This window comes from Microtus pennsylvanicus, chromosome 3 (genome assembly GCF_037038515.1).
Source record: "Microtus pennsylvanicus isolate mMicPen1 chromosome 3, mMicPen1.hap1, whole genome shotgun sequence".
In the NCBI taxonomy this organism is placed as follows: Eukaryota; Metazoa; Chordata; class Mammalia; order Rodentia; family Cricetidae; genus Microtus; species Microtus pennsylvanicus.
The window spans coordinates 44,626,124-44,648,077 of record NC_134581.1 but is presented as its reverse complement, the minus strand read 5'-3'; the positions used below and the strand labels follow the sequence as shown (position 1 = coordinate 44,648,077).

The window sequence follows — 21,954 nt, the reverse complement described above, 5'->3', positions numbered from 1 at the left end:
CTAAAGGAGAGGGGATCCCTCATTGGTACTTAGCAAATTTCCACATGGAAGTGAAGATTAAGAAACAGAAGTTTGGAATATAGAATTCCCACTTTTCCAGAGCACAGTCCTGGATATATGTCCTTAGCATTCTTCTGGTCAAATGCCAAATAGATGTCTGCGTGGGAAAAAGTTAAAAACAAGCTTCTGTTCTTGTGTTAAAGCATGACGACTTTTTCAAAGTATGAAGATAACAATAAAGAATACAGGCCCTTATTAAAAAGAGAAATAAAATAAGGAGAGAAGAATGCTAAGAAAATTCCAACTACAAATGTTTATTATAAATTCTAAATTCAGGTGTCACATACGTTTAAACACTATTCAGATAGCGGGACAGAAACACACACACACACACACACACACACACACACACACACACACACACCTCAAAACTACAGCGTGAATGAATTTTTGATGCATCGTTACTGCCATCTGCTGTCATAGGGAGGCATAGCACCTGTGTCTCCAGACAAAAATAAATCTATGTATAGAGGGAACAAAACAAACTATTCTCCGTGATTTACTGTTCACATTTACAAAATTGCCTGATACTAATTTTGCAATTTGTCCTTCCAGAAAGCACACAAATACAATGAAAATCCTTCCAGGGCTTACACCAGTATTCCAAATAGCCACAATTTGTAGCAATTACATTGCACAACATGCTTTTCCTTTGATTTTCAGTTAGTTGACAATAGCAGAAAGTTCTGCCAAGTATAATATTTTCTTAATTACAATCTCATGAAAATTGATAGACCTTAGCAAAACATCAGAATTCAGAGTGTGCCTTCCTTTTTGATAAGATGTGCCAATAAGTACACCACTGAGACAGCTTGATTCTGTTACCATTATTCAGCTGTTACTTTTATCTTTGCGCTGCACGCTGTACAGAGCAGCGTGTTCCCGTGGCCTCTCAGAATGAAGGTTACATGGAACCTGTGGCTGTTTACACTACAAGATCAAAGTCTGTTAGAGAATCGCTTATTTGAGAACGGAGCTTTGAGGTCCAAACAGATGAGTCTCATTACATGAGACCCCACGTGACCATATTCTCAGTTAAGGAGATCAATGATACAAAGGAAAACCCATGCTGCAACAGAAACACCTCACACCTGGGCAGGACCACTTCACCAAACTGCTGGGAGACAAAGAGCTAAAAATTCTTCCTCTTCTGTGATTCTCTTTTTAAAACTTTTCAAAAAGTGATTAAACTTTTATTTTATGCATATGAGTGTTTGCTCACTTGTATATCTGTGCACCACATGTATTCCCAGTGCCTGTATAGGTCAGGAAAAGATACTGTATTCCCTAGAACTAGAATTAGATAATTGTGAACTGCCATGTGTGTGCTGGGGATGAACCTAGGTCCTCTGCAAGAGCAGCTGGTGCTCTTAACTACTGAGGATCTCTCCAGTGCTGTGGTTCTCCTTATAAAATGTAGTTGTAGGAACAGTTTTTGTAAAAATAGCAATGGATCTTAAAAAGTCCCAGAAGAATTCTATCACAAAGCCTGTTAAGTACCTGTTTAAGTGGTCTTGAAGTGGTTTCTAAATAAACCATAAAGATTATTCTATTTTTGAGTGTTCCTATGAAGGAGAGAGACAATTTTCTTCCTGATGACTTCTTTAAGCATAAAACATTCCCTTGAAGAAAAAGTGCCACAGGGGGGCAGAGTTGAGGCCCTTGCAATGAGAAGAAAGAAATGGATCAAAGCCACTTTGAGATGCTTAATCTGAGGCAGAAGATGCTTAATCCTTCCCCTCATTCTGCAATTATCAACTGTGCAGAGAACCTGAGCACCCAAGGGAGACAGCAGAAAACTCATCAGGAGTCATTACAACAACTGACACTCAAGAATTGCACACGAGTCACGACCTTAAGTCGTGAATTCATTGTAGGTTGTCTTCTGACCTCTAGTCCATGTGCACACACATGCACATAAACAAAGCTGAGCACATACATGCATCTGAACAACACACAAAAACTGCTTACTCTCTTGTATATAAATTTTCCAAAGGAAAATTTTTACAATTCAAAAAGGATGTGTTTTGAAGTTCATACAAACTAAAGATATGACCTGAAGTGGTCTGCTGCACTTAAGCGCAGAAGACAACCTAGAATGAAATTCCTTAGTTGATATCCACTTTATTATTTAAACAGGGTTTCTCATTGGCCTGGACTTTGTCAAGTAGGCCAGGCTGTCTGGCTAAGTATGCTACAAGCCGCAACATTACACAGTAATTGCTCGGCCATCTTCTCATGAGCAGCTTATCTGAACTAAGGGAACTGATAAAGGCTAAAACAAAAGGCGAGTGCTCTTAATACTGAGGATCTTTGGCGTTATTGCTTTGTAAGTGGCTGCCCTTTGCTGTATTCCTTTCTGTTACATATTTGGGGATTAATTCCTACAGTTAAGAACTGTTTAGTGAAAACAGTTCCCCACTGCCAGGCCTTCATTCCTCTCACCTTGGTAAACAGAGAGATCTGCAATTATCTTTATCAGCAGGCATTTGGTCAGTGCTTAGGGTCCAGGCATAGAGCATTTCATCTAAGATATTCACAGATAACCAAGGACATAGAATTGCTATTTGCCCAAGCTGCTGTTCTGGTTTTACCCCGTGACCAGAACAGCTGATAACAGCATAGCCCAGAACTGATAATTAGGAGGTCTGGGTCTCTTCTTTGCTAAGAGCAGTAAGTCTAACTCCAGACTTAGGCCAACAAAACCTGCAGGTCTCATGTACATGTGTTATCTGATTAAGAGCCAAGATTTCTACCTTGATGTGGGATATCCTTCTGTATATATGTTGCTTTTATTGGTTAATAGGTAACACTGTTTTGGTCAATGGCTTAGCAAAGTTAGGTGGGAAATCCGAACAGAGATAGAGAGAGAAAGAGAGTAGAAGGAGTCAAGGAGACGTCAGATAGCTGCTGAAGGAGAAAGATGCCAGAATCTTAGCAGTAGGCCACAGCCTCGTGGTGATAGATGACTAGAAATGGGTTAATATAAGATATAGGAGCTAGCTAGAAATATTCCTGGGTCATCGGCCAAACAGTGTTGTAATTAATATAGTTCTGTCTGATTATTTCAGTCTGGGCAGCTGGGAAACTAAAGGTAGTCTCTGTTTACACTACCTGTTCACGTAGTTTGCCCGGATACCTGGTAGCCTCTATGCTTACTGGGAAAAAGGATACGTTGTTCTGATTTAAACAATCCATGTGTTATTCAAAATTTTACTGAAAATAAACCTTTTATTTACCACTTAGAAATGTAGTGTAGCAAACTAACCTCCTCCTCTTGAATTCCCTGATGATTTAATTTCTTTCTTTGATGTGGGAGTGTCATATATCAATCTGTTGATTTCATTGGTTAAGCAATAAAGAAACTGCTAGGCCCATTTGATAAGCCCACCCTTAGGTGGGTGGAGTAAACAGAACGGAAGGCTGGGAGAAAGAAGCTGAGTCAGAGAGTCGCCATGATTCTTCTACCCCAGGCAGATGCAGGTTAAGATCATTCCTGGTAAGCCAGCTCGTGGGCTACTGCAGATTATTAGAAATGGGCTAATCCAGATGCGCAAGCTAGCCTAGAAGAGGCTAGATAAAAATGGGCCAAGCCGTGTTTAAAAGAATACAGTTTCCATGTAATTATTTCGGAGCATAACCTAGAGCTAGCCATGTGGGCGGCCGGGTGCCGGGGATGCAGCCCCGCCGCTCCTATTTCAACATTTCTTAATTAACTTTCTTCATTAAGCTCATTCTATGTGTACTAGCCACTCCCATGGATCTCTGTGTGTGTGTGTGTGAAAATACTTACCTGGTTTGTTATTGGGCAAAAGAATTCCAGCCATGGAACCTGCCAGGGCTGAGGAATTGCTGTTTTTAAGGGTATATATGACTGGGAATGTTTGTAATGGATAGTACTATGTGAGAACAAGGAAAAAATAAGAATATAGAGAAGAATAAAAAAAATGTGGACAGAGAATCCCATTGTAAGTAGATGTCTTTACCCTCAGATTTTTAGCTCCCCTTTAGCTATTTGTGGCATCTTTAATTGAACCCCGTTATAGTTAGCCTTGGGGATCTTTGTGGTTCCTCATCTCCAGCACAGGCATTACAAGTATGCTCTACAATATCCAGATATTTTTGCTTGGCTTTTGGGTATTAAAGTCTTTTTATCATGCTTGGAAGGCAAGCAATCTGCAGCCTGAGTTATCACTCCAGGCCTCAGAATTTTGAATACATGTCTTATTACATTAAAGTAGCAATAATGATATAAATGGACCAGAAAAGACAAATTCCACGAGATTATCCCTATGGAAAGTCTTTTACCAATCTGTCACTGAGGGCTCCATAATATCTAACTTTAGAAAGTAGACCACAAGTATGACATGCTCATTACACTACAAATAAACAGCATAAACCATCTTGGATATGAAAATATATTACAAAAGAAATGTGAGCAATAATTATTAGCTCAAAACAGCATGCAATGATGAAATGAAATAAAGCTGCCAGATAGAGGAGAAGCCTCTCATGTTTCTGGATTGGCAGAGTTAATTTTATGAAAATGTCCATATGGATAAAAGTAATTTGCAAATTCACCATGATCCCTATCAAAATTCCAATGGCATGCTTCAGGAAACTAGAAAACAAACCAAAAATACCATAATCACATGTAAACACAAATGATAATAGATAGACAAACCCCTAAACAGAAAGAGGCTACTAGAGCAAAACATAGGGAATACACTTGTTTGGGGGTATTGTCAATGGTATAGGTAAGAACCTGCTGAAGAGAAATCTAATGACACAGGGCATAGTCCCAAGAATCAAGAAGTAGACTTTATGGAATTTAATAGTTTCTACATAGCAAAGAAAATTATCAGCAGAACAGGCAGATATTCCACAGATTAAGAAGAAAGTCTTTGCCAACTATACCTCACGCTGGGAGCTTGATATATAGAATAAATAAAGCACTATAAAATTTAAATACCCAAACCTCAGAACTGCCAGTCGGTAAATAGGATAATGAAATGAGCAGCTAGTCTCAAAGGAAGAAGCACAAATGGCCCATAAATGTTTTCAAAAACTGTTTAACATTCTCAGCTATCAGGGAAATGTAAATAAACTCTCTTTGAGAATCTATCTTGCACCATTAGAACGACTACTCTCTTAGACTTTTTATTGCTGTGATGAAATGCCAGGACCAAAAAGAACTTGGGGAGGAAAGCAGCCTTGGGGATCACAATCCATCATGACGAGAAGTTAGGGTAAGAACTCAAGGCAGGCGCATGAGGCAAGAACTGAGTTAGGGGCTCTGGGTGTGTGGGGGTGCTGCTTGCTTTGCTCCATCTGACTTGCTCAGCTTGCTTTCTTTTTCTTCCCTCTTTTTATTTATTCTTGGTGTCTTTCACACCATTCATCTCTATCCCGTTCATTTTCCTGTCCCTTCGTATCTACCCTCTGGCCTTGCAACCTCCCTACCTCAAATAAAATTTAAGAGAAAAAGAAAACAGAGAGAGAGAGAGAGAGAGAGAGAGAGAGAGAGAGAGAGAGCAAAAAAGAGAGAGAGCAAAAAAGAGAGAGGGGGAAAATCAATGAGTTTTATCACTAGAGAGAATTGTCCCTGTGCCATACAAGCACAGTAGAGCTGACCCTAAAGGTGTTTAAGTGTGGGAGATCAGACCCTGAGGATGTCAGAGCCAGAGAATGGGACCTGCCCCTTGCTCATCTCTGCAAGTGAACTCACTAGCAATACAGGAGAGCTCACCCTGGTGGTGAGGACATGGGAGAGATGGCAGACTGAAGGAAACTCCCTTTGCACTGCCCAGCGACTACCCGGGCTCAGAACCTATAAGGTCAGCCCAACCCAGGAGCCTGCTTTCTTATCTCACCCAGAACCACTAGCGATGGGCATCACCCATGGCAAGCAAGGCCCTCTCAACATCAGTTATCAATCATGACAAAGCACCACAGGGTTGCCTACATGGAGAGGACAATCCGGTGGGGGCATTTTCTCAATTTTTTTCCTTCTTCAAAGTGACTCTATCTTGTGTTAAGCTGACAACAGAGCAGCTAGGACAGCTACCATGAAGAAGACAAACGGTAACAAATGGTGAGACCGTGGGGAAAGCAGTGCCCTTACTCACTGCTGGTGAGAGTGTAAACTAGTGTAACCACTATGGACGTCAGCATCAAGAGGTTCCTTAAAATGCCCACTTGTAACTGCCACGCGACCCAGCAAGAGCAAAGGATTCCATATGCTCCCACAGAGACAGACAGTCGCATGGCTGTACGTGTGGCTTCACTACTCACAGGACTAAAGGAATGGAACCCATCACTATCAACGACAAAATGGATAGTGAAAATGTGCCTCGTTCAGAGAATTGAAACTTACTTGGCTGTTAAGGAAAGCCCACTATGAGTTTATGGGAAACACGGATGATACTGTCAAGTATTATCTTAAGTCAGGTAACTCAGTCCTGCCTCGGAGAGACAAAAATCACACATTCTTTCTCTTATGTGGTTCTTCACTTTAATGTTTATAGAATCTTGATTATTCATTCTATTTAGGTCTTCTCATTCACGTTGATCAACATTTGCAATTTTGGTATTTGTTTTGTATATGTTCATTTTATCTATTGTGTTCCTTTAGTTTTTGTTGGTATTTTATTGTTTTCTACTATAGCATCTAAATTTTGTGTCTTTCACTGGGTACTGTTTTGAAAAAAAAAATGTTCCTAATAGTTACAATAAACAGCTCAATTTAAACAATGATCAATACCAATCAAATTTTAATACATATAAATGTGTATTCTTTCCAATATCTCTTCACACCTCTTCCTATAAGTTAAGAACTTATGCATTGTAAGCTGAATTTCCAGTTTTATTGTTTTACACAATTGTGCTTCAATCTGGTTATAAAGAGAAAAGAATTACAAACAAAAATATCTTTATAGTAATGTTCTAATAAACCTACATAGTTGTGTTTACTTGTGCTGTTTTATTTCTTTGTTGAGTTTGAGCCTTGTTTTCCTGGGTCTCCTTATCTTCTATGACCTTCTGTTCATCTTCTCACACCAGACTTACTATCATTACTCAATATCATTACCAAATTCTAATTTCTCTAGAAATGTTGGCGAATAAAAGGTGGACAGTTTCATGGACCTAATCATAAAATGGAAGGTCTTTCTGGCTTTGGAAAGTTAAAATCCCGCGTGACCTAAGAGTATACTGTTGTTCACATCTACCTTCTCACATAGTATGAGACATACAAGCGCGTAATAATATCTGTGAAATGCATTAACAGAAGTTTACTTAATAACTACGATCTGTTCTTAATCCTCACAAGGCTCAGAACTGGACTGAATGTTGAAACCTGCACAAATAGCCAAGAGAGTTCAGCGCAAGACAACCTTGAGAGACCGATCTGCAGTTTCAATGCCAGTGAATTCCTTGCATCATATTGTCATCATATTGTCACAGGAAAGGGAGTAGAAGTTACTGATTTAAACAACACGATAACTATTTCTTTGAGTGATCACTAAAGCTCTTGGCAGAGTCAGACGAGGGAACACAATTTGCTCACTAACAATTTTACACTCGCTAATTCAAAAGTACAAAACAGAATCCATGCATCTTTGTAACTTTAAACAAGTAGGATAGGCCCTTCACTTAACGGCTCTCTAGATGTGGCCCATGGCAAACACAACGCCTGACAAGTCTGTTTAGAGGCTGTAACAGTTAGAAGCCAAGCCTTGCTCAAGCAGAGTTCTATTTAATTATCCATCTGGGGTCAATTTACTTTATTACAGCTGTAAAGTGGGCTCAGCTCAACTTGCCAATTTCCATTCCAATCTGCTTTTTAAATGTTTCGGTTTCACAGTTCAGGCATTTTACGACAAATCTTTTAAATCATGTGGATTGCACTAAGTGGGACATTTCATCAAAAAATGTAGATCAGTTCTAAGCCTGTAGTACAATTTGAATTTAAGTTTTGGAAACTGAGAAATATAAGCTTAAATGATAAATAAGCACATTGCTTATGGTTCAAGAACGATTTACACATCAGAGCACAATTTTCAAGTGTCTTCTCTGTGTAAGGCAACAGGTAACAGTTGTAGACACAATGGTGACAAGACAAATTGTGTATGACTCTTGGGGAGTTTAAAGGTACATTAATTTTTAAGTAAGTGAAACTGCAAACATATGTAAAAGTGCATAATGGAAGATGATCTTGATATCTAATATGCTCCCCACAATCTTAATCTATACTTCTAACATCTGCATAGCTGTATTGTACAGTAATACTTTTTTCTTCTTTGAAATATGAAAATTTCTCAAAAAAACATTTATGTTTTTCTAAAAGCATTCCTCTGAATGGATGGACAATATTGCTCTATGCCCTCCCTTCTTTAAAGTCTCACTGTTTTTCTCTACTATATATTGGGTGTGCATGTGGTGATTAGAGGAATCCAGCGACTCAGGCTACTATGTGCTGTCATCAACTAAAGGTCTACAGGAAACAGATGATTGCAAGGCTGTTCTAGAGCCCCATGAAGGAAGTTTATTTTTAGGGGATGTTACTCAGTCACAAGATACGTCACTCCGTGGTAAAGATGTCACTCAAAAACATGGCCAGGACCTGAGTTTAATCCTCTAGCAGGAAAAAATAAAATGAGGACAAATGACTGAGATCAGAGACAACAACAATCCAACACATGTTAATTTAGAAATGTAATCAGACTTAGCTGAAAGTTCAGCTAGCAGTACAGACTGTCGAGGTACTTTATTTAATCACCTGGGTACCTATTTCAATGATGTAGGTGGATGAATTTGTGAGCTGTGCAACCTGCCTTAAACGTGATGGAAGTGAACCTGGAGATTCGACTCAGTGGCCAAGAACTCTGGTTTCTCTCCCAACGCACACGGGAGACAGCTGACAATTCCCTGTAACCCCTATCCCAGTAATGCCTTGGTCCCTGTGCACACATGATCCCTAGACATACACATATGATTGAATAAAATAAAAAAATTAAAGATGATGAAAGTCACAGGAGTCAATGACAAACTTTGAGTAACTACCAAGCAGCATGCTTGGAGGTCAAACCCATGCGTTTTTGCCCTAGACTGCATTTTTGTTTACATTTTCATGCTATGATATACCACACCATCTGCCCTCAACTTCTGAGAAGGCCCTGTGACTTGTGCCTTTTGTCAGAGAATACGTTTGTCGGACAAATATCTGACTTTGAGACCAATGAAAGATTACAAGATATATATATATATACATACTCACGGCAGAAGTTTCAAGAGGAAGTAGGTATTTTCCCAACCTTTCTGCCTTTCCTGAAATACTCAGAATGCCATGTCCCAGAAAACACCACTCGCATAGACTGGTGGAACAGAGCTGACCCAACACTGACATGAACTAAGAGTAAAATAGAGCTGTTGCTGAGGGCAGTGTGTATCTTTGATAGTAGAGTAGCCTAGGAAAAGGTGATATAATAAAACATAATAGGAAGTGGGATGTTACATAACAAAGCATCCTAGAAAGCATGCACTTGGCTTTAAGTCTGAAGAAATAGTTGCTGGGAATCAAACAAGCCACTTCTCATGTCTTACAGTAGTTTACCTTGTTCTCTTGCTCTGTTTTGATTAAAAGATTTGGAGAACATGACTTGACTTTGCCACTAGATATAAAAATGTCTCAGAAGTTATAAATAAAAAGGAGTAATTATAAATGAAATACGTTAGTGTGTATATATAATATATGTAAAATATACATTATATTTAATATATGTAAAATGAAATATATGTGTAAGCAATGAGCATAATTTTTTTAAAAAAACTTGTGCTGTAAAAAATGGAAGAAAAATGAAAAATTAGGAATTGTACAACATAGAGGACTAGAAATTGTAAAAGCTTTTTGGTTCTAATAAGTGAAATGATGGTCTTGAAAAGGTGTTTTGAATCCCAAAGATTAAAACGCAAATGAATACTCATCGTCAAAGACCAAATAGGACATTGTAGAAATGCAAGAAAACTAATGCTAAGGATATTTGAAAATACTGAACGGAAATTAAGTATTTTAAAAGCTTCCACATATATAGAAAAGCTCATGAAATAGAACATCGGGTACCTGCATGTAGATATAGATATATCCATATAAGAATTTAATGGTTTAATTGGAGTTGCTCAGGGAATAATTCTCCTCCCAGATGGTGCAAGTTGCCAAGTAAAAAGTCTCTTGCCAAATGTTGAATTATTGGTCAGGGAAGTCCCATAGAACACCCAAAGCAATGTAGGCTACTCTGTTGTTTGTTTCCTACAGAATTTGATGGTAAGTGGCTACAGCTAAAAACACCACACACTTTGATATGGAGACATAAAGGTGGTGCCAACGGGGAATCTTCCTTCCTGATCACAGATTTTCATAGTATCTGAAGGTGCTATGCAGATACTAGGGGAGAAAAAATCAGCAGCAGCCTTAATGAGCTATGACTCTTTGAGCTCCAATAAAGACAGGTAGTGTACATTAAGGGTGCAATAATGGCAGAAATGCTGTGTGGATAACAACCACTTTCTGGTTTTAGGAGAAAAGTTTAGCAAAATAATAGTAATTGATTCATCTCTGGAGTTTACGAGCTCTCCAGGCCTGGATTATTAGCAAGGTATTTCCATAAGAGGAAACTCTTATCGAATATGGCCTTAAATCAAACATTCCTGTCTCTACACCCATAGATTGACATAGGTCTCCACCTCCTCCAAGAAGTTTTGTTGTTATGGAGGCAGTTATTTCAGAAAGTTGCAGCTGGTTAGAGTGTTAGCAAGTGTCTGTGGGGTACACTGTCACAAATGGTGCATATCCATCACACCCTCTACCCCACAATTCAGAGACCTGTGCAAGAGGAACTGGGATGGAGAGATTTGTATGAGCCAGGGGTTGCGAAAAAACTGGGACCAAATAGTTTCTTCTGGAAATAGCAAGACCACTATGCTCACGAACTAATGGTCGTTATGGTTGCCTATATAAGACATGCACAAAATCCAGTCAATCATTATGAAGGTAGGAGGGGCTCAGGATCTCCTACTCCCATTTGAGAAGCTAGAAGGTTAATGGGTGATGAGTAGGAGCGGAGGTTGGGAGAAATAAGTTTTCTTTAAGTGTGTGGCTCCTTAGGTAGGTCAACCATACTTCAGGGGATGTCCTCAAGTCCGTGAGTAAATGAGAAGCACAAATTTGACTCGGTGCACTATAAATAAATAAAATAAATAAAATAAAAAGAGGATATGGCCTTTCAAGGGGCGCTGATATGGGAGGAGTTAGAAAGATGATTGTTGAGTAAACATGATTAAAATACATAGCATAAACATATTATATTCACAAATAATAAAATATTATTTAAAAAACAAACAAAGGGAATTTTTAATGAATTAAGATGATCGCAGTAAGTTCTTTCTCAATAAAATATGTTAAAGAAAAGAGATCAAGAACCTGCTAGTCCACAAGCTTAATAATCTCAGTGTATTGGTGATAGTCATATAGAAGGAAAGAATATTTCTTTATCATGCCATATAACTTACTAAACATAAGAATTTGAGTAACATACACTCTACATATTTACAATTTTCCATACATGCTTGATGATTCAACTGAAATGTTACCAGCCTCAGCTTAGAAATCTCTGTCCCTGCCCACTTCACCAAATGCTGATACCTTATGCTTGTTTGAAAAAGGCTGTCTCCACTGTGCACCTGGTTATATCCCCTCTAAAGACTGAATTCACTGATTACATAAACTGATGGTTTAGTTTAAGGCTGGTATACAGACGATACTAACACATGACAAATGAATCACTAAGAGAATGGATAAAATCTCATGGATGGGACCATTTTTTTTTAAAAGCAAATCAGAGTAACCCTAATTCAGAATTAAAACTTCAAAAATATTTTAGTTATACTGGATATGGGGGCGGGGAATAGGATGGGTGATGGGGGAGCAGAAAACAACCCTGTGTTATCTTATTCTTTAAATCTACTGTAAATGAGATCATTGAAGTTGAAGATGTAACCCATGTGTTAAATGTGTTACAGTAGTTTTACTTAAAGCAAAGCCATTTATATTTAAACCCTCCAGGAATTAGAATTAATTTTTGTTATTTATAATAAAAAGTACAATAAATCATTTTACTCCCAGGGGCTGGAGAGGTGACTTAACAGTTAGAAACTCTAGTTCTACTAGAGGATAGAAGTTTGGGTCCCAGCATTCACATGGCAGCTCTTAATCAACTGTAACTCATTCCAGGGCATTTGGTACCCTCTTCTGGTCTCTGAGAGCACTGCGTACATGTAGTGTGATGATATACATGAGGCAAAATACCATAGAAAATAACAATAAATAAATCCTTAACAAAAATTGAAATATTACTCCTAAACAAAGAAGAATACTCAGCTAATAATTGAGGTTGAGATTTTATCAGAAGTGTAGACTTCTTAAGGCGGAATTTAATACATTTAATAAATATCAGTAAAACAATCAAGGAATATGTTCACGTCCAGAGTCTTATTAGAACAAACAATCCTGTATTGTATGTTATATTAGTTCAAAGAATTTTTAAATTCGTTTTTAACATACATTCTAAAGAAGACACAAATTATTTGATATCACATACCTGTCGGCACCAGAGTTTACGGAATATTTGTAGATAAGCCAATACCATAAGACACAGAGGTGCCATGTACGTCACCAGAAAGAAGCAGATGTGGTACATCTTTGGGTAAATGTCACCTGAGATGAGAATTAAACAGTAAAATATGACATGAAAATGATGAATTTAGAAAAGCTTTTCCTGCTAAAGTACACATGTATGTTCTTATAACTTTATTTTATGTTTTAAGCATATAAGGGAAAACAATCTACAATATTTTATTTAATATACTCACAGAAATAATAATTACTCATTTCTAAATTGGGTATGATCGCAATTTAACCACTATCAAGAAATTTATGTATCAAATACATCTTTATTTTGCATGCCTGAAATTAGCTAGTTAAAATGTACTATTTTGGATTGTCTTATATATTCATTTACTAAAAGGGACCTGGTTTAAATATTTTTTGATTAAAAAAATATTGACAAAAACCTTGTTTAAACAAAAGCTAAATGTAAATACAGTTAATTATCCTCATTAGAAGGTAACGGGCAATATTTGAAAGGATTAAAAGGATTAGAAGGTATCGTCTTCCTGGAGGAAATGTGTCACTGGGCGTGAACTTTGAAGTTAAGAAGCCCATGTCAGGACCCACACTCTCTGTGCGTATGAATCAGGATACAGCTCTCAGTTATTTGTCCAGCACCACGTTTGCCTACATGTGGATATGCTCTCCACCATGATGATCATAGACTAAACCTCTGAAACTGTAAGCAAGTCCCCAGTGAAATATTTTCTCTCATAAAAGTTGTCTAGGTTGTGGTGTCTCTTCACAACAATAGAACAGTTAATAAGATAGCTGTGGAATTATCACTTCTGCATTTAATTAAGAAGGAATATATTCTGTAGAAAGAACAGCATGATACATAGGCTGTTGGGAGGTATAAGAAACCAATTTAAGATGTCAGTTTTGGACTCTTCCTGGGTCAGGTGGCACCCATCTGCTTCATTCATTCCTAACTTTCAAGTTTATCTTGTAAAACAGGCTATTAAATAAAGAGTGATAGAATTCAAGTTCTGGAAGAATAGCAGATAGCATTTCTATTTGAAGTGCAGCAGTTTGAACAGCATTTGCTGAGCCAGTTTCAAAGCAACTTGAAGGTGACCTCAGCAATTCCCAGGGACCTGAGTGGCTTTGAACTTCTATTTGTTTTAAAGAAAGTATCACATGCCACATGTACTTCACACACACACATGCATGCACACACACACACACACACACACACACACACACACACACACACACACCTTTGAAGCTTATGCACACTGAAGCTCTAATAGCTCCATCAGACTAAATTGAACAGATGGAGGAAAGTGGATTTAATTGGCAACATTTTTCCCACTGCAGTAGCAGATATCATTACGGCCATTGCAATTTGGAGTTTTGAATAGATGGAAGGAAGGTAAACTCTGGTAATTTTGAGTAAGTGGAAAAATTAATAATTGGTTAGTATGTGCATATTATGATGAACACTTATGCAGAAACATTGATAATAAAAATTATACTACAAGCTAGCAAGGGTGTACTACTGGAGAGGTTATAATAGTCATGGTCTTAAAATCTGCTTTTCTTTCTTTCCTTCTCTCTCTCATTTTCTTTGTTTTTTTCCAGACAGAGTTTCTCTGTAGCTTTGAAACCTGTCTTGGAACTAGCTCTCTTAGACCACGCTGGCCTCGAACTCACAGAGATCCTCCTGCCTCTGTATCCCAAGTGCTGGGATTAAAGGCATGCGCCACCACTACCTAGCTGAAATCTGCTTTTCATTCTTAGCTTTGGAGCTAATTGAAAACTCAATCTACTGAAAATTTAAGTTGCATGTGCTGAATCTCTCCCTTAGTAATAATCTAGAATATAGTTCTTTAAAATTTATTTTGTATGAGTGCTGCCTGAATTAGAATGCAACATTTTGAAGATTGATAACTATACATATGTGACTCAGGCTACATCAGATGTAGCTCAGTCAGTAGAATGATTTTCTATCATGACTTGAGTTTATCTCTAGCATTGCACAAAACCATGTGTGGTTGAGCCTATTTGTAATCTCAAAGCAAGGGTAGAGACAGGAAGATCAGAAGTTCAAGATCATCCTTGATTGCACAGCAAGTTTAGTGCCAGAATGGGATAACTTGAGACCTGGTGTCAACAACAACAACAATAACAATAACAGTATCTCTGAAGTAAGATACAGAGTTTTTTTAGGATTATGCCCAGGAATGGGATAACTGGGTCAAAGATAGCCTCTGTATTTTGCTTTTTGAGAAACTTTTATATTTATTATTCTGAATTTTTAATTTACAATTTGATATATATATATCATTGACTAGTTCATTTGTTTTAAAAACTTTAAGAAATAACTAAAAATGAGTCATTGAATAAAATTACCTATTTGTTTCTATTGCAAAACTTATGAAAATTAAAAATTGTACATAAAACACCTTTAAAAGATGTGAGTTATCTATGAAATTGTGTTGTACTTCAACTTTATTTTCACTCTTTTGCTGAGCTCTTTTAACAGATGCTAATAAGATATAGAATCCCAATTTAGCAATAGTGATGCTAATCCAGTATTTGCAGATACCCTGCCAATGTGAGCAACTACTTACCTCCCCAGTGCTCATCACATACTGTAAAGAGGGTGGTTTTATTGGCTAAGCCAGGGAGCATGCTGCTGCACTCCATGACAATGGCTTGAGGAATCATTATGATGCAGGAGACAATCCAGATGATGACGATACTGTTCCGGGCCCGTTTGGCTGTGCTCTTGAACATCAAAGGGTGACAAATTGCATACCATCGATCCAAGGCAATGCAGCTCAATGTAAGAACAGACACAGACACGGACACAGTCTAGAGAGGAAAGAAAGGAGCATGGTTCAGGAGAACTGCTAGGTGTCAGAAAGATAACAAGATAGCACTTGTCTTATCAGCAAGGTAGTTAGAGCAGAAAAACGTGAATTCCAGGTAACCCATTCTACGTATTCATTCATGTAAATGACTTTCCTGCTAAAAAAAAATAAATAATGAAAATAGAAAACTATGCTTTTTCAGTCACAGTCCAGCTGGCCTTGGTGAGCTCCCAATAGATCAGCTCCACTGTCTCAGTGGGTGGGTGCACCCCTCATGGTCCCGACTTCTTTGCTCTTGTTCTCCCTCCTTCTGCTCCTCATTGGGACCTTGGGAGCTCAGTCCAGTGCTCCAGTGTGGGTCTCTGTCTCTATCTCCATCCATCACCAGATGAAGGTTCTATGATGATATGCAAGATATTCGTCAGTATTGCTCTAGGATAGGGTCATTTCAGGTTCCCTATCCCCAGCTGCCCAAGGAATTAACTGGGGACCTCGGCTTGGGCACCTGGGAGTCACTCTAGGTTCAAATCTCTTGCCAACCCTAAGGTGGCTCCCTTAACTAAGAGTTGTGCTTCCGTGCTCCCCTATCCAACCTTCCTTTATCCCAATCCTCCTTTTTCTCCAAGTTCCCCCTTCCTCCGCTTCTCCCTTTTCTCTCCCCATCTCCCCTTACCCCCATCCCACCCCACCCCCAAGATCTCAATTTTCTCCCCGGCAACTTTGTCTACTTCCCATAGCCAAGAGGATAACTATATGTTTTTCCTTTGGTTCACCTTCTTACTTAGCTTCTTTAGGATCACCAATTGTAGGCTCCGTGTCCCTTATTTATGGCTAGAAACCAATTATGAGTGAGTACATCCCATATTCATCTTTTTGGGTCTGGGTTACCTCACTCAGTATAGTGTTTTCTATTTCCATCCATTTGCATGCAAAATTTGAGAAGTCATTGTTTTTTACCGCAGCATAGTACTCTAATGTGTAGATATTCCACACTTTCTTCATCCATTCTTCCAGTGAAGGGCATCTAGCTTGTTTCCAGGTTCTGGCTATTACAAATAATACTCCTATGAACATAGTTGAGCAAATGCTCTTGTCATATGATAGGGGACTGTGACTGAAAAAGCATGGGATAAAACTGGACTCTCTGAACATGGCGAACAATGAGAGCTGATGAGACGCCAAGGACAATGGCAAGGGGTTTAGATCCTACGTAATGTGCTGGCTTTGTGGGAGCCTACCCAGTTTGGATGTTCACCTTCCCAGATATGGACGGAGGGGGAGGACCTAGGACTTACCACAGGACAGGGAACCCTGACTGCTCTTTGGACTGGAGAGGGAGGGGGAAAGGAGTGGAGGGAGGGGAAGAAGAGTGGGAGGAGGGGAAGAAGGGTGGGAGGAGGGGGAGGGAAACGGGAGGCTGGGAGGAGGTGGAAACTTTTTTTTCTCATTTTCTCAATAAAAAAAAAGAAAGAAAAAAAAAGAAAATAGAAAACTAGAAATGCATCAGGAAACTTTGCATTTGACTTCAGATGTGAAGTAAGTGCTTTGAAACCTTGCGGTTTTCTCATATTGAAAGCTTAGTTTAGAACGTGTGAATAATTACTATCTTTGTTTTGTAGTTTTCTACTGATAGTGTAAACAGTATTCTCAGAGGGAAAGAAATTATACATGGGTATATTCTCTTTCAATCAAAATGAATGACACGGCATGTGTATTTTAAATTATTATGTAGGTTTTTCACTGGTTATATTTCATTAGCATAAATAAGCATTTTTTCATTTTTTAAATAACAAAAGGTAATTTGATTCTATTTATTTTCAGTATATTGCATATAAACAAAAGTCTGGGTTACATTAAAAGACAATTCTGTACATGAGTATTTGCACTATAGTTGGCTCACTGACAAAATTAGTAACTTGATTTTAAAAACAAGTAGGTCCTCTCCATACAGACTTGTATGCAAATAATATCACAAGTGATTCTTCAACTTGGAAATTTAAAGAAATAATCATTTCAACCCAGTTGAGTACAGCATGTTCAAGTATGAAGCTACCTTTAATAGGTTAGGGTTAGGGCTAAGGTTAGGAGCAATGGAATTATAGAGTTAATTGAGATGCAAAATGCCTAACTCAAGGCGCCCACACAAGTGCTGTGTGTTTGCTATTATTTATTAGACTTATAATGATGACATTTATCATGATACTATAATTTTGATCTTTCATTCTGGAGTCTTGATTTCTGGATCTTTCAAGAAAGACCATTGAAAAATCTAACTCAACCTGTAGTGTTTCTAAACTCCTGGAGGGATAAGTTAATCTTATGATAGTTGATAACCATTGAAAAGTTTAGGTGCCTTTGCTCTTACAGGAGCCAATTACTCCTATTAGTATTAGGGGATAAAGTATATGAAGACTGTTTATCAAATATCTAATAGGTATTATTGGCTATAAAATTACAAATTATAATATCTAAGAAAGGTATTTTAATTATTCAGTTAAATTTATTATATTTGTATGATTCTTAAGTAATTTAAGAATTTGCCAGAGTATTATAGAATATCGCTCGTAAATCTAAGCTGTATTGCTTCAGAAGAAAAATGAAAACATTTATATCAAGTTAATAAAAGCCAAATACAATCAAATATTTCTGTATAGCTTGACTACATTGAAAGTGTATTGTATACACAGATACATAAATATTTATATAAAAGCAATTAGTTTTATGTTGTAGCAATAGGAAAAAAACTACTTGACTTGAAATAAAAGAATTGTTACTGTGCACCTGAAATTCAAGGCAAAGGGGATTTGGAGACACTGGTCTTGCCAGTGCATGAATTTCTTGGTGCGTTTCCATGCTTTGAACAAGAGGTCATGTTGAATGAATTACGGGACAGGTACAGTTTGTTTCCAGTCTGTGATTGGTGTACACTTGTGGACATTGTAAACTGGACTGTGTTCACGCAAGATCCAGAATCTCTGTATCTCCTTTGACATTTAGAACGTGCCTGTAAGTTGTGTTACACGGAAAAATAATGATGCCAGTTACTAAGAGAAACTCTGTGCATCCTTGCTGTTAATGTTACTTCCTGTTTTTTGTTTAATCCTTCCAGGAAACTTGGAGGTGCACAGAACAGCAAGCTATGATTGTATCAGAGCCAGGGAGCAGATTCCTAGTACAGGTGATACTTTCTCACAGCATCATCCCCTCTATCAAGACATCTGGGTCATGAGACAGATGTTATGAAGGTTGCCAGGCAACCGAGGATCTGGGCAGTTGAAACTACCCTTAAACCAAAGGGAGTCTACATTTTCTCTTGGATGATTAGCGGAGCTGAGAGAAACACAGTTTACTGGAAATAACAGGAGGATTCTCAAATATTAGAATTTTCTGCTGCTTTTGATTTTTTTCCAATTTCTGTGTGTAAATTCAACCATAGCTGTAGGCAAATTCAACTATGACTGCATATAAATTCAACTATAAATTCTTACTGAATTGTTTCCTAAAAAGCTGTTCTTCTCTATTGTAAATTTTATTATTTCTTCATCATTTTTATTACAGCACATTTTGTAACTCTTAGCATGCTAGCCCAACCAACCTTGTAATTAAACCTAATGCACGTATGTAACTTTTCTATTTCTATGGCATCATCACATATACTATAAATGATGTCTGCTGTTTAGAAATATTACTTCTAAGAGATTATTGAGGAGCTGCTGCATTGAAAAGTCTAACATTTTGGTTCTAAAGAATATTTAAAACTATTTCTAGGAATGGATATTTGTGACCTTTTTCCAAATTTCATTATCTCATCTTGCAAACATTGTGATCTCCACCTAGAAAGGTTCAGGGACTAAAGACAGGGGTAGATGGGGATTGTGGCACATGATACAGAGGGGCCACCCACTTTCTTTCACTATATACTTCCTAAGGGGAACATAGTCTGTTGTCTTTCACTGTTTCCTACAGTGAACACAGCTCTCAGGTTTGTGTTGCTATGGCCACTATCAGGAATCATTTTATCCAAGGCTTTATTTTTATAAATACAGTCAGAAAATGATTCTTTTAAAAGTATATGTTCTTTTCTTTTTTTTTTAAATTTGACAAACAGAGAAAGGCTATGCTTACTGCTTATCACGGAGACATCTGGTGCTGATGCTGGTCACTGGGTCTTACTCTGAGTACATTGCTTTACATTCATGGTGAGGCAATCACAGAGCCAAGAGACTTATGTAAACGATCTAAATTATCTGTCACAACAGCTATATGAGGTAGATCTTATTAAAATTACCATTTTCAGTAAGTGGGTTGCCAAGAGTCTATGTATTTCACTTGATAGTATACCATCTAGAGATGGCAGAACAGATATTCCCAACCCAGAACTGATGCCCTTCTTTAACCAAATACCTTTTAGTTCCTTGGGATGAAAAAAAAACTGGAAAATATCCTGATATTCTTGTAAAATAAATGCTCATAGTTACTCGATCTAAGAGATGCTTAATTATTACTTTGTTTAAATGGTTTATTTAATGATAAAGACTGTGGAGTAATTAACAGCATCATTACCTCTATTTCGTCTGAGCATGAACTTGTTTATTCAGCAATTCTCAAGTGTTAACTTCTTTAAAAGCTTACTTTCTGAATATCTTTGTTTGTTTCTTAATTCATTCACTATTTTACCAGACAGTCATGACTATAACTGAAAACGTGTAAAATGATTTCTTAAAAGGCCCAAGAAAGAATTACCTGTAAATAAGGAATGACCTTACAGAGGGATTGTCCAAAGAACCAGGTCTCAGTGATGTCCACAACGAGGGTGGCTGGAAGGCAGGTGATGGTCACAAGCACGTCCGCCAGGGATAGGTTGACTATAAAGTAGTTGGTGACTGTCCTCATGTGGTGGTTCTTCCACACCGCCACGCAGACTGAAAGAAAGAGAACGAGATGGGATGAATAAAGAGACTGGGTAGCAGTGAGCAAAGGCAGGAGAGTCACACATGCGCTTAAGGCTGCACTGTGGTCATTCAGTCAGTTACTCTCTGCGAATTTGTATTCTAAAGTTAAGATGAATTAATTGAACTGGCATTGTATTTCCTATTCATAAGGGCTGTGCTATTTTTCAGTTGTAAAGCAAGTCAAAGGGCAGCCCTGATTGATCTTCCTGTTATTTTAATATTCAGTATGTAGAAAAATATCAAGGAATAGCAGCTGGGCTGGGTATACCAGCACAAGACTTTAGTCTTAGCCTCAGCCCCAGAAGGAGGCAGAGGCAGGCAGAGCTCCATGAGTTCGGGATTAGCCTGGTTTACATGGTGAGTTCCAGGTCAGTCAGCTACTGAATGAGACCCTACACAATGAAATCCTACAAAACTTTTAAAAGAAAGTAAAAGAAATAGTTGCTGAGGCTGAATTAAATGAAGAGGATTAGAGTTAGTAATGTTAAGAGAACTGTCATGATTGCCTCATTCATGACCTTAACCCATGTCTTCCCTCAAATCTACTTTATGGACAAACAACAGAAAACTCCTACCTATGGGAGAAAACAACAACAAAAAACAAACAAACAAATGAACAAACAAAACAACCTCTTACCATCCAGCCATTACCCAACCCCTACTTTTGCCAAACACTTAGCCAAACAGTTGGCATATTTATATTTTTCTATTTGGACAAATCTTACAGGAAGCCGTGTTTCACCTGTGAGATAATTAAGAAAAGGGCATTTGTTGGGCCTGTTTAAGAACTCGTAAAATAAAAGCAGTTAATGATGGATTTAAATTCCAAGTGATATATGTGTACTTTCTTCACCTAGGCTGCCTTCATTTTTGAAAATGAAGAGGTTATAGCAGAGTATATTTAAATTCTAGGCCCCAATGCTCTCGTTTTCATTTACTCTTGATGGCCTCTGAACAGCACCCTCAAATCAAGCATGGTTGGCCTTTCCACTACATTGTGGGGAATTCCCTGTTTAAAAGTGTGCTAGCACATTGAGCTGCTTTTTCCTGAAAGAACATCAAGTTCCTACATTTTCTGCCCTCCACCTGTCTGGGCCATACACATTTCAAAACCACTAGCTCCAGAACCCATGCACGCATACAGCTCTAGCCTCGTCTGCTACCGAATGTCAGTGAATGAAACTGATTGTTTCCAGGGCATCGTCAGCCTGTCAGAACTATTGTGCAAATGGTGCTCCTAACACCTTAAGGAGTGGTCTAAAAATAAAAGCAGTTTGTAAATTTAAATACCCGAAGAATGAAGAACTTCTTTTTGACAATCATTTAGCATTAGAAGTTTCCTATCTTAGAAAAAATACTTCCACTTGGGCCTAAGGTTGAAATTGGCTACCAGCTCTCAACT

The 21,954-nt window shown here is 38.0% G+C and overlaps 1 protein-coding gene across 1 annotated transcript in view; it reads right to left on the bottom strand.

Annotated features, from left to right (window-relative positions):
* The window catches only part of Hcrtr2 (hypocretin receptor 2), an 86,758-nt gene that overhangs the window by 10,525 nt on the left and 54,279 nt on the right, over window positions 1-21,954 (bottom strand). The window contains exons 2-4 of the mRNA XM_075965220.1: window positions 20,344-20,522; window positions 15,358-15,601; window positions 12,714-12,829 (exon numbers count right to left, since the gene is read on the bottom strand). Coding sequence (XP_075821335.1) covers window positions 12,714-12,829; window positions 15,358-15,601; window positions 20,344-20,522 — 539 coding nt within the window. The remainder of the gene's footprint in view (window positions 1-12,713; window positions 12,830-15,357; window positions 15,602-20,343; window positions 20,523-21,954) is intronic.